This window comes from Trichinella spiralis (genome assembly GCF_000181795.1).
Source record: "Trichinella spiralis strain ISS 195 chromosome Unknown Scfld4, whole genome shotgun sequence".
Taxonomy (NCBI): Eukaryota; Metazoa; Nematoda; class Enoplea; order Trichinellida; family Trichinellidae; genus Trichinella; species Trichinella spiralis.
Window position 1 is genome coordinate 704,029 of NW_003526943.1, and position 13,082 is coordinate 717,110.

At 29.5% G+C, this 13,082-nt stretch overlaps 4 protein-coding genes across 4 annotated transcripts; 1 reads left to right on the plus strand and 3 right to left on the minus strand.

Annotated features, from left to right (window-relative positions):
- Positions 1-145: 145 nt before the first annotated feature.
- On the minus strand, positions 146-6,052 carry Tsp_00199 (putative PAN domain protein). The gene is made up of 11 exons (XM_003375926.1): positions 5,800-6,052; positions 5,128-5,445; positions 4,844-4,924; positions 4,213-4,392; positions 3,940-4,004; positions 2,755-2,889; positions 2,631-2,691; positions 1,792-2,139; positions 1,422-1,544; positions 655-1,019; positions 146-502 (listed from the first exon to the last, which is right to left on the minus strand). The coding sequence occupies exons 1-11, from the start codon at positions 6,050-6,052 to the stop codon at positions 146-148; spliced, it is 2,286 nt and encodes a 761-aa protein (XP_003375974.1).
- A 964-nt stretch (positions 6,053-7,016) lies between these two features.
- Positions 7,017-7,507, minus strand: Tsp_00198 (conserved hypothetical protein). Its single transcript, XM_003375927.1, has 2 exons — positions 7,472-7,507; positions 7,017-7,298 (listed from the first exon to the last, which is right to left on the minus strand). The coding sequence occupies exons 1-2, from the start codon at positions 7,505-7,507 to the stop codon at positions 7,017-7,019; spliced, it is 318 nt and encodes a 105-aa protein (XP_003375975.1).
- A 2,098-nt stretch (positions 7,508-9,605) lies between these two features.
- On the plus strand, positions 9,606-10,116 carry Tsp_00197 (secretin receptor). The gene is made up of 3 exons (XM_003375928.1): positions 9,606-9,711; positions 9,799-9,889; positions 9,984-10,116. Exons 1-3 carry the CDS (start codon positions 9,606-9,608, stop codon positions 10,114-10,116), a joined length of 330 nt encoding a protein of 109 aa, XP_003375976.1.
- Positions 10,117-10,661: 545 nt separating this feature from the next.
- Tsp_00196 (Ras-related protein Rab-18) lies at positions 10,662-12,435 on the minus strand. Its single transcript, XM_003375929.1, has 7 exons — positions 12,421-12,435; positions 12,011-12,099; positions 11,566-11,734; positions 11,308-11,360; positions 11,058-11,202; positions 10,864-10,989; positions 10,662-10,763 (listed from the first exon to the last, which is right to left on the minus strand). Exons 1-7 carry the CDS (start codon positions 12,433-12,435, stop codon positions 10,662-10,664), a joined length of 699 nt encoding a protein of 232 aa, XP_003375977.1.
- Between the last annotated feature and the right edge of the window lie 647 nt (positions 12,436-13,082).

Consider the following 13,082-nt stretch of genomic DNA (forward strand, 5'->3'; position numbering starts at 1 on the left):
TTTCAATAGGAATATATATATATATGCACATGTAAAATATTAATTTTCAACGGACAATTATTTATTATTATCAACTTTAATGGAATGGAATTTTCACTGAAAATAGATAAAAATATGAAAATACACAAACATGCATCAGGCACTTCTAAAATGGCTGAAATTCATCTGTTAAGCAGCCTGGTTTGCACACTAGTACTTCACCGAATACAGATTTTCGCAAAGTTCGATAGCTTGCTCGTCTGTAGAATTTTTTCAAAAGACGACATTTTCCATCTACAGCAAAATTTATCGCTGAACACTGATCTCTATTATCATAATGACGGCACCATGACAAACATTCAATAATATTAGTTGCATTCATTATATAATTAATTGTTTTCCAATGATTCAGAAAGATTTTTCGATAAAATTCAACAAGGCATACTTCACGTTGACTTTTTATATAAAATACTAATGCGTCTGGATTGTTAGCACGGTCGTATCTTCGATCTAAAAAGTGATTCTATAATTTTCTGAAATCAAAAGTTAATAAAAATTTAGGGCGGGGTTTGCATTCAAATAATTATGATGTTCATTAAAATTTCACAAAAATTCTTGTTTTTAATTATATAATTCTTAAGCAAAACTTTTTCCTATATTATAAAACCAATAAACTGGATAACTGTTTGTTTGTTTACCAGTAAAGCATGTTTGAAGTTCGACAAACTGCTCATCTGCCTCCAGTGTGACATTCACAGACGTTTCGTTACTTTTCACATAAATATGGCAATATTTTTTCTCTGAAGAATAGTGGACAGCCCGATATGGCCATTCGCTAATAGCATGTCGACACTTGTGCAGGCATGTATTCAATGAATTTACTCTTAGATGACTTTCATGAAGAATGAGATTTTTTATACTTCTGGGGTCGACTATTTTTATTTTGCATATTTCAAAGAACTCGTAAAGATTAGCTGTAAGAAAAACACTTCTTGAACCAAAGCTTGCAATATATTTCATCCATTCGGACCCTCTGCTGCCTAAAATGATTCAATATTGATTACTTTTTTGAAATGCAAACGTATTCAAATTATCTTAGATTGAAATACAATTTTTGAAGTTTAAACACTATTTCTGCTCTTCAAATAAAATAAGCCAGTGCTAATAAATTTTATAATTATTCTTTTTTTAAAATCATTTCTAAATTGCTCATAATCAAAAATATGATGAACTGTATACATATAATTAAAATTAAATCAAATACTGTGCCTATACGTGCATTTCTAAAAGATGAACAATATAATTGTCTAAATTTAGAAGTCATAATTAAGATGCAAATAATTTATTCGCATTAAATTTTCATCAACTGTTTCTTATTTTATTTATTTATCAAGATATATTTTTTATTGTTTGTTTTCTAATATGAAATATGATTGCATTACTGAAAGGTTGTCTTTCAAAATCTTCTGATACAATGCCGTGTTGTTCAGGAGTAATTTCAGTTGAACATTCAAAGTTGAAATTTGTCCCTTTAATTATTTCAATGGAGATAACTTCTATAGAAACTAAAACAATAGCATAAATATAAAAAGCATATCGGCAAATATATTGTTCATTCTAAAATATTTTTGACCAAATTGAATTTATATATTAATTCTCATGAAGTTTCAAGAAAAAATAATGATTTTTGATTTTATGGAATAGTGTTGTTTATTGTTATCTATAATAGTAATGCGCACATTATTAATTGTTCGTCATTTTAAGTGAATATTTATATATTTTTAAAGTGATGAAACACACAAAATTTCTTACTATCCAAGCATAAGAAGACTGAATAAAATTTTGTTGAAGAAGATTCAACACTACTTCTTTGAAGTCCTGGAACATAATCATGATACAAAATGCAATCTCCAGTTTTCAAGGAATAGGATACTGCGTTGCAGTGGGCAAAAGAACTCCACTGTTGGCAAAAATAAATACATGAGAACAAACTGCTCGAAGTAATGTTTCGAAATGCGATAGCATTTTTCGTTTCTTTTAGTGAACGCTGTTCCAAATAACAAATCTGACTAACATCATGCAGTACAACATAACTTTTTAAAGTATCGAAATTATGGCTTTTCCTTTGAATTTTTTCATCATTTAACAAATTCTTTTTCCCTAAAATATTATAAAAAATCTCACTGATATTAGTTGTGTAAATTTGTAAAATAATTCCATTTAAAGTTGCATGAACTGAATGATTTTTTTGAAATTATTAAATATAAAAATTGTGAAATTTATTTTTATATGATTTTAATTATTAATCTCTAAAGCTTTTATTCAAAAAATATTGATATTTGAATCTCTTGGTAATTAAATTAAGATACTTTAGATATCATTAACATGGGTGTTATGCAAAATAAATTTAAATTTTTTCAAGTATTTGTAAAAGTGTTTTTGTTTATTTTAAACACTGCAATGAAATTCTTAATGTTAAATATTCATATTAATTATTTCACTCATTAATAAATGGGGTGAATTATTAAAGCTTATTTGAAACTTAAATAATAGATTTTTAAATAAATAAATATTTATATATTGTTATAAAAGTATACCATAAAGCGTATAATTACCAAATGCACATTTATGTATAAAGTAATACAAATAACGGTGTTCTTCATCAGTGTCTTCAAAAGGGCCTTCTTGTTGTTCAATAAAATAACAAATTAGCTTTGATTTGGAAAAATATATTTCATTACAAAAACCGCTTTGGTTACGCAAATAGCATGCAACAATGCAGTCAGTGAGGGTGCTGAGAGGAAGCTTTTCTAAAACTGATGTTTCATTTTGCTTCAAATGACGATGTTCTAACAAACATGAGAGATTCTCCTCAGAAAAATACGTTACAAACCGTGTCTGCTCAGATGTCTTTAAAAATAAGATTTTCAAAAATACATTAAGACTATTACAGTTCAACATACCGTCGAAAAAAGACCAATGATCAGAATTACATGCATTTGATATGAAACCATTTTTTAAACCTATAAAACTGTAACTACAACACCAGAAATACTGTCGCGCTTAAATAGCATTCATTTGTATTTGCTTTGCATACCAAATAATTTGCCTAGCTCAACAGTTAGCTTAACTATCGTAAAAGTAAAGAATTTATTCATGTTTGCCATTTAATTTCCAATTTTTGAAAAGTTTCAAAATTAATTACTTCATAAATAAACAATAACGATAATTAATTAAATTGTTTTCGTACTGCAGTTAAAGAATAATTAATAAGGAAAATATGATTTTGAAAGTCTAAATTATCAAATTCTTAATAAAATTTCATACAGCCAGTTTATTGTATTCTATAAGTAAAAATTAGGTAAATTTTACTGATATTTTATATGTATGAAATTCATAAACAGAATGTGAATTCATCATTTATGTTTGTAATGCTGAAAAGTTTGATATTTGTAAATTAAATTAAAAATTTTTTAAACTTTATATATTGGTTGAAATATGAAATATTTCATTAATTTAGTTTTTATTAAAGAACTTATTTTTTTCTCCTGTTTAATATGCAAATTGAATATATTATAGCAAGTCATAGTCAAACAACATTTTAAAAAATATTTATCATTCACTTTTTAATTAATTTCAATTAATTAAAAATATTCACTTTATAAATAGCAAAAATGTTTGTCAGTATGGGAGCAGTTCATCAGTGAGCATTCCATATTTGCACATCAACAATTCAGCAAAAATGGTATCCTGCTGTAGCTTTATATCATTAGAAAACGAATCTTTTCTAAAAAGTGAGCATTCACTGTTCGTTCCAAAACCTACAGCCAAGCAATCTTCAGTAAAGCGCTTAAATAAGCATTCTAACATGCATTTCTTTAAATTTGTAGTATTTGATATTTTTCCAATTAATGACCACATTGATAATTCTCTGCCTTTGTAAAATTCAACAACACAAACTTTCCCGAGTTCTTCAAAAAATATATTCAGAGGTTCTGGATTGTTAATTCTTTCATATTCTCTATCTAAATAAAATAAATTGGAAATTTTTTCATTAATTTTTGCTTATTTTGAATTTATTATACTAAAGAATGCTGAAGCTAAAGGCATAAAACAGTTGGCAAGAAATCAAAAATATTAAATATCACTAAAGTAATATCATTTTGAAATAATTTACTTTATAAATTTTTTTCCATTAATGAAATTAAGCGTTGAAAGATTTTAAGTAATTACCTTTGAAGCAATTATACAGTTTAATCATTTTCTGTTCTTCATCTGATAATATACTACTACCATTTGCATTTTTGGTGTACAGTTCACAAATTTTCTTTTCTTTATGATAAACAACTGCACGAAATACCCAGTTTAATCCTGTACTAAGACAGTGATGCATGCACATATTTAATGACAATACTGAATGTATTCTTGAATGAAGTTTAAATTCTTTTGCTTCGGAGAAACTCATCTGCATAGCATTGCATTGAATATGAAAATGAAATATGTGCACTATTTCTTCATTATTTTCCAGTTCACTTGCATTATAATCATTATAAAAAGGAATAAAATCTAAAAATGCAAAGTGCGTTTTAAACTGGCATCTTCATCAAAGAATTTCATTATTTATCTGATTTATCATCATTAATTTTTATATAATAATGCATATATGCACAAACTCGGTTAAAAATTAAAATCCTATTCTACAATATTATTATATTAACTTTCACATTTTATACTAACATTAAATCATTGCATAAAATAATAGCGTTTTCTGTTTTCCCTTAGCACATCTTAACATACTGCATAAAAAATTGAAATGTTATTCTGTAAAAACAAATATTGGCAACATTGATTTAAATTTATCTACCTTCGTCTGGTGCACGAAATGAAAGAGTGTGCCTATTTCCATAACTGTCAGTCAGCAGAATAGTAGTTACACTTACTGCATCTATAAGTTAATACTATAAAGCAAATTTTAAATTATATTAAAATATAAAAAAGAAAACAATTATTTTACTTTAAATAAGAGATGACTGAAAAAAATATATAAATATTTGTTTTATGTTAATCGTCATTTCTAATTGAATAGTGGTTTTTTTGTTTTTCTAAAAGTTACTTTTAAAGATATGGAATAAAAAGAAACATATCTACCATCTATACAGCCAAGCATTAAGTAAAATTCACTGTATTCTTCCTGCGTTGATACGGAAATTCTGTCGTCAATTTCAGAATGGTAAAGTATGCAGGTATTCTCTTCAGCCATAAAAGAAATTGCATTACATGAATTTCTGACATGGCAATAATATGCACACAAATCGTTATTCATTGAAAATTCTTGGCCAATAAAAGTTGAATTCATTGCAAGTGATAACGACTGCTGTTCAAGATAGCAATTTAACTTGAATAGAGGTAGGTGTACTTTATTTACACTGTTCGACGTGGCATTTGTTGAGACAATACCATTTGATGCTTAAAAATGTACTTTTTCAATTTCTTAAAAAAATTCACTAAAAATCTATTCTTTTATTTTAATTTTATACAAATCAAAATCAAATATGAACATTAATATTTTAAAATTCTTTTTTGATTCAAGTCAGAGAAATATAAGTTTTGTTTATACAAAGGAAAATTTTCATTAACTGCATAATGAATAATGAAAGTACATTTTAAAGCATTATTGATTTGTTTTCATAAAAATTTATTAAAACAGTCTGTTTATAATATTTATGTTCCTTTGCAATTTATTTTGACTGTAATTTTTAAAATAGAAACTCAAGTTTCTGTTTATAGCTCAGTTGCTGAATTTCATTTAAACATTCTTACCTAAATCACACTTCTGAATGTAATAAAGAAATTTTCCATTATTTTTTCTTAAATCAGATCCTGCTTGTATCTTATATGTTAAGTGATAGCAAACATTTCTTTCATCCATTGCATTATGAACGTAATACACTGAATTGCAAGGATTGTTTGCTTCATTGCATTTTGCAATACATTCACCCACTGTAGTTGTGAACATGCTGCTTAAAACTTCAGAATGATTGTCCAGTGGTTTGCTTTCCAATAAGCAAAGCATATTTTCTTCATAAAAGTTGCTAGTAAATAACATTTGTTTCACATTCTAAATATTTATTATTCAGTCTAAAAGTGATAATACATAAATACATTTAATTGTAATCATTTATTACTCACTTGAAAAATAGAAATAAAAATTAGCTTCTGAAAAATTTTCATCATTTTACGATGTCAGGTAAGATCCTAAAAACCACGTTGAATTTTTTTGAATAACAAGTTTTCTAGAAATTAAGCATGTAAGGAATGAAAAGAAAGTATCAAACAGAATTTGAATCAGTATCCTTCGATTTTAACTTTGAATCTTATCAATTATTAAATTAAAAACAATGATACAATAATCGGCTTGTAAAATAACTTAATATATTTTGCTTTAAATATTCCTTTTTAAGTCATAGCAAAGCATAGCATTATCCATTATGACAGCTTAATATTTTATTATTGTATTTGATAATTATATAGCCAGCATAAAATATCAATCAAAAGGAAGTAAAGCAGCCATGTACACTGCACAGCAGAACAATATGTCACAATAGAATGAATTCTGATATTCACCATGCAGAACTTTAATTTCGAATGATTAACCCTAATCTGGGCACCTGTCTACATATGTAGACAAACAATGTTTGGAACAATGCTGTGACATGAAAAAATAATTAGCCTTATTCATTCCACAACTTTTGATAAAATTTTGTGGTCTATCTTCACAGCTAATTTTTTGGTTCTAAGACGTTTTTAAGCTGTTGTTTCATGTTTACTATTCATATTCCGGGCACTTGTCTACGTATGTAAACACATAACACTTTCTCTTTTTTTGATGATTATACTGAAATAATCCACATCTTTGACTATTTTTGAATGTGGTTCACGTTCGTGTGCTTTATGGAATCTGGGATAAAGTTTCTGTGGATTTTATAGAGTAGATTAGTCAAAAAGGGTGTCAACCCCAAAGATAAATACGGTATGCTTCATGAGTGTCTGTCAGTGCTTTCAGACCTTCTTGATGTTTGTTGAAGAGCCACTGCTATTAGCTCAATATGCAACAAAAACAGCCAGTTGTTTATGGCAGCTTTAAAAAGTGGATGAGCGATATCCATTATGCAGCTATTCATTGCTATAAATAATCGGTTGCGGTGAACTTGTGATTGCCACTTTTGCATTTTACCATACGTATTGACCATTTGACCATTTGACCAGGAAAGTACGGTGTGAAGATCAACTGGATATGTGACGCGGAGAATGGTTATGCTCTGAAATATTTGTTATATGCTGGCAGAAGTCGTGAAGAACGTCACATTGGTCTTGCAGGCACCAATGTTAGGCAATTGGCACAGCCGTTTGTGAACTCTAACAAAAACGTTTTTATGGACCGTTATTTTGCATCATATTCCATTGCGCAACATCTTCTTGAGCATGATCTTACAGCTATTGGTTTGCTATTGTCGTGATGTTCTAGCATGTTTAAGTAAAGCAGCACGGCGTGACCTTTACTGTACATTAGCTGTTTATGAGCAAAACAGAAAAGTAATGATGATCAATTACGTGCCAAGGAAAAACAACAATGTTCTTCTGTTGACTTCATGCCACGCAAAGTTCAAAATAGACGACCAGTGAGGTGTGACAAAAGACCAAACATCATAAATGACTATAATCTGGGCAAAGGATGCGTGGATAGCATGGATGCAAGAATAGAAGATTTTTGCTATAAAAAAAGACCAACAGATACACCATACTGATGTTGTACTTCATTGTTGAGGTGTGCATCAACAACGCATTCTTACTGATGAAACATCAGCAAAGATAAAAAAGCGTTTTATGAGAGAGCTTTCAGCTGGTCAAACACATCGAAATGAGGTATCAAAATGAAAAAATCTGTGCACAAACTAAACATGCCTTCATCCGTTACAGACTGCTCCAAAATTATAAATGTTACAGATATGAGATATAAAACGATAAAATCCATCAAAATGCTGAATGCCTGGACGTCGAAAATCAGTGTAAAACTGCTGCCATTCATGTAAAAAAAAATATATACTTAGCAGCCATAAAATCACTAAAATATCGTGTAGCGCTTGCATTGAATAAAATAAATAATCTATTTGTGAAATTATAATTGGTTCTTGAAAAAATAATCATTTTAACATCATGTAAAAGGATTAAACATGATGAAACTTCTTCTGTCTACATATGTAGACAGGTGCCCGGATTAAGGTGTAAAATTTGCCGCCCGGATGAGGGTTAAAAAATAAACGGGAGTTAAAATGTAAAGTACTTCCGTTTTTCTAATTTCTGCAGCATCTCTTATTTCCGCTTCTCAAATTTCATGAAATTCATGTAAACTCATCATGTATCTTTGGATTTTATTTTCCATGGTGCCGTTACTCTGACATTTGTTTTTTAAAATAGTATTTTTCTGTAATAGTGAAATAAATGAAAATAACATTCACCGAAATCTTTCATGTTACTTTCTGATATAATAAAGTTATAATTTATTGCTGATACCTGTTTTTAAACCTAAAGGCATAAAACAGTAGGTGCCAAGATTACGGTGTAAAATTTGCCGCCAGGATGAGGGTTAATGAACTGAAAGTACTATATTTTATATTTCCTTACAAGTAAGAAAAAAGAGAAGAAGAAGATTATATATATATATATATATATAATTCATTTATTTAAGATAATAATTAAATTCAATAATATAAAAATTTCATGACACAAAACTATTTGCTTAAGTGATTGTGAAATGGCACCAACTGAACATCAGAACACGCAAATTCAAAAACGGCGCAAATTACAATTAATAAAAAATTGTTGTGGATAGTTAATAAAATAAAAAAATATTTTATGAAGTCAGTGTGGGCATATTTAAGTAACTTTCAAATCAGAAAAATCGGACATGCAATGCGCGTGATGACTGGCTTCTTACCTTGCTGTCTTTTAGTAATGGTTATCACGTCAGAAATTAATAGTTGACGTTGAAATTAATAGTAATTAATAAAATGAAAATGAAATATAACTATTTCTTAATTTTAAAATGTTAACTGTAGTTTACATTTACACTCTTATTAAACATGAAAATTAATTTATGATGCTTGTTGAAAGCAATGGTCAAATTTTTCCTTTATTTAAATATTTAATTTTATTCACCTTGTTGACTTTTCACATGCAATTAAGGATTTGATACTTTTAGTGTAAAAGTTCTTTATTCCGTAAGAAAATATAAACTGTGCAGTAAATTAATTAATATAAACAGCGTATTTTCAAAAGCTGCAATTCCTGGAATTGAAGTAAAAATAGTCAACAGTGAAATTGCATCATGGTTATCAGAAATTTCATATATAAATGAGCTAGAAAAAAGAGAAAGCAAGTCCTGAAGACAAGTCCTGAAAGGAGTCAGTCTTGAAGAAGAGTATGCTTTAAAGATTCAAGGACAGCAGAGCAGTATAGAAATACAGCTCGCAGATATCTATGGAAAGACCGTTCTCCTTTGAACATTGTAATTCAGTGAATAAATTGTTTCTATCAGTTTGTTTCATAGCCATTGCCACAACAGTCTAATGATGTGCGAAGTTGTCGCTGACTTGTCAACTACAGCTGGAATCAAAGTCCCAGTAAAAATGCAATTCTTTACAAAGACGAATAAAGCGCGAAGAAGTACAGCTGGTATCAGAACCTGATTGTCAATAATAGTGCAGTATTGTTTTCTGCCTGTTCTTCCGGTGTATTTTTTTTCCTACGCGATAGTTATAGGAGACGAATATAACGAGCCGCTCCCTCGGGCAGGCTCGTTCACTTCCTCCACCGCGCTATTGGCGCATTCGTCGCTAAACGGCGACGGTCGGTATTGACCGGCGGGTTCCCTTTCTTTCCGATTCGCGCTTTCCTGGTGGCATTATAACAATCAAACAACAGTCACTATAGTATAGTAAGTATAGTTTTATTGGCAACTGCGAGCGAGGACCGCCGACGAGGCGTTACAGAAAGCTTCTTCGACCCACACAACAACAACCACACACATGCACCCATACGCACTACCGTACTCTTCCAGTCCAAATCTGCTTACGGTAGCTTTACCTTTCTTTCGCTTCGTTGTCTGGAGAAATAGTGTTGTTAGCTCGGTCCGCGTCCGCTACGCATTTATTATATCAGCAATTTAGAATCATGAATAAGAAATCCTAAATCGATGTCTTACATGAAAAATATAAATGCATTATTATTGATTCTTTTAACTATTTTGCAAATAAGTGTTTTCTTTGCAGTTTAGAAAATAACATCGTTGATAAAATGAACAATTTGAAACCTGATAATCATTATACTGTATTACTGTGTGAATAAATGTCTATACAGAAATTAAACGTTTGCGCATGTGAAAAATAAATAACAAAACTTCGTACCTTTAATTTGCTTGTGGTGCTTCTTTGAATCCTCTTTCTGGCTGCTGTTTGTGTGACTTGATCTTACATCTGTTGCCTCGATTTACATGATAATACAGACCGAACTGACCAAAAGCTCAACACATATTGTACAAAAAGAATAAGCAACTACGAACGAACAAAGTAATTAAACTCTTTAATCCAAAATCAAAACTGAAAGCATTAAAACTGTTATCGTCGTCAACACCAAAGCCTTTCGCACATTGAAACATCTTCCATTTCGTGCAAACGTCTCTTGTTCTCATCTACGCATGCAGTCCAAAGATCGGGTGTATCCAAAATCTACATGATAAATTAAACACTCAAGCGTTTAGTCAAACAATACAAATTGTACCATTAACTAGCATTTCTATCACAAAAATTAATATGCTTAAAAGTTTACTTTACGAACAAGTTCTTCAAACGCCATTTGTACTCCTTTACTTGTCTTTGCACTGGTTTCCAAATAAAGCATCGAATTACTCCAAGCAAATTTTGCAGCTTCTTCTTCAGTAACTTCCCGCTCATTCTGAAAACTTAAAAATGTGAGAGACTGTGATTAATCGGAAAAATTATTTAAATAATCTTCAAACTTACCAAATCCACTTTATTTCCAATAAGCATTTTTACAAAATTAGTCTTCGTGTTGCACAGCTTTGCATATTCGATCCACTGCTTAAGACTTTGAAAAGATTTCAGACAGTTTACATCGTAAACTAAATTTAAACAACAAATAATTCGACTGAAATTTCAACTGGCAATTGAATAATTTTTTTCACATCATCTATAAATAGAAATAAATAAATTCAAATAGTTAATGAAAGTTTTATCCTAATAATAATAATACTTTTGAACTGCACATTTAATGTATATTACTGTTACAAATGCAAAGTCAACAAGCTGAACAGTCGACAACGTTAATTAATTAATTTAATGAAACCCAACAATGAATCATCATACCAAAAACGATGCCATGACAATTTCGATAACACACATGCGTGGTACTTTTAAATCTTTCCAAACCAGCAGTGTCCTGATAAAGTAGCATTTCTCAAAGTTTTAGAAAATCCAATTCGTTTAGTTTTGATCATAAATTGGCACATACCCAAAGATGAAGTTTCACGTGCTTTCCGTTCACGAACATGGTTTTAAAGAGATAGTCTACGCCTAAATAAAAAAATGCAAATGTGAAATTGAAAAATTGCTTAATGATAGTTTTACCAATTGTAGGTCGAACTGAGTCAAATCCATTTTCGGTAAATCGTTTTAAAATACTAAAAAATACCAAATATAAACCATCTGTTTCTCGATTTCATCTCCACGGATCAAATAAATTAATTCTCACAGAACATATAAAAACATTTAACTTCATTGAATAATAATTCTGACAGCTGTGATACATGATCTTTTCAAAAGTAATAATTTCATAATATATAACAGAAATACTCCGAATTAACTTCAAACAAAGTCAGATCAAAATGCTACTTTACTGCAGTATATTAATTAATATTTTATGATAAAATAAGTAATCAATTAAAAAAATTAACTACCTCGTTTTACCGACAAAAGAGTCACCGGCAAATGATATTTTTAATTCAGCAAATATCGATGATTCATTCATCCTCATGCAACTAAAGTACTGTAATTAAAGTCCGGATCTAGAAAAAGTAACTTTCTTACTTCAAATTCACCTTCTCATATAAAAGTGAAATTGAAAATTGACATGTCCATCCTAAAAGAAATGCACATTATTAAATATTCCATGAAATGTACCGATGATGACGATTAACAAAAAAAATCCAACTGAACACCAGCAATTCATGTTGGTGGCAGTTACTTTGTTTACAAATTTTCAGCAAAATTACATCATGTGTAGGTCATGAATTCCTTTTTTAAATGATGATTTATTATATTTATGGTTATGTGCTGCTTTAAATTTTGTCATTATCATTAAACTTACCAACTGCACATGCATCTGGAGTTTTTAATAACTTGAGCAAAGTATGAAAGAAAAACTTATATAGACAAGTCAAATTTAGATGTATACATAATTACAGAATCAACAGTACAGTAAGTAAAATAATGATAATAAAGGTTTACAATATTATCTTTGGTGTAAATAACAAACTTCTACAAATAAGCTTCCTAAATTAGCTAATTGCATTAAATGAATTCATTTTCTTAATATTCATTTTTAATTTTTATTCAACAAAAAAGTCCTGTTAAAGAAATCAAGCATTTGAACATCGCTTCGATGCTGCTGCGCATGTTTAGCATGCTGGTATGCTCATCTTTCTCTGAGATTTCTTCACGTATTTTGTCGCTTCGATGCTCACTACAAGATTCTCCGTCTGTCATCCTACACCTAATTGTGAATAATGTTAGGCAACTAAGTAACTATTTTCCTAATGTGTCTAGGCTAAGCAAGGAACACAATAATTACAATCGCGGGACGTTACAGATAACATCAAATTTGAGAATAAGAATAAGAAATAAAAAATGACACTAACCATAAATGGATATTTTTATTCAGTTCCTCATTTATCAATCCTCTTTTTCATTGCCATCTCTGGAAAGTGCCGAGCTCTAGCTTTAGTTCTAGCTGAATCTCAGTATTACCAT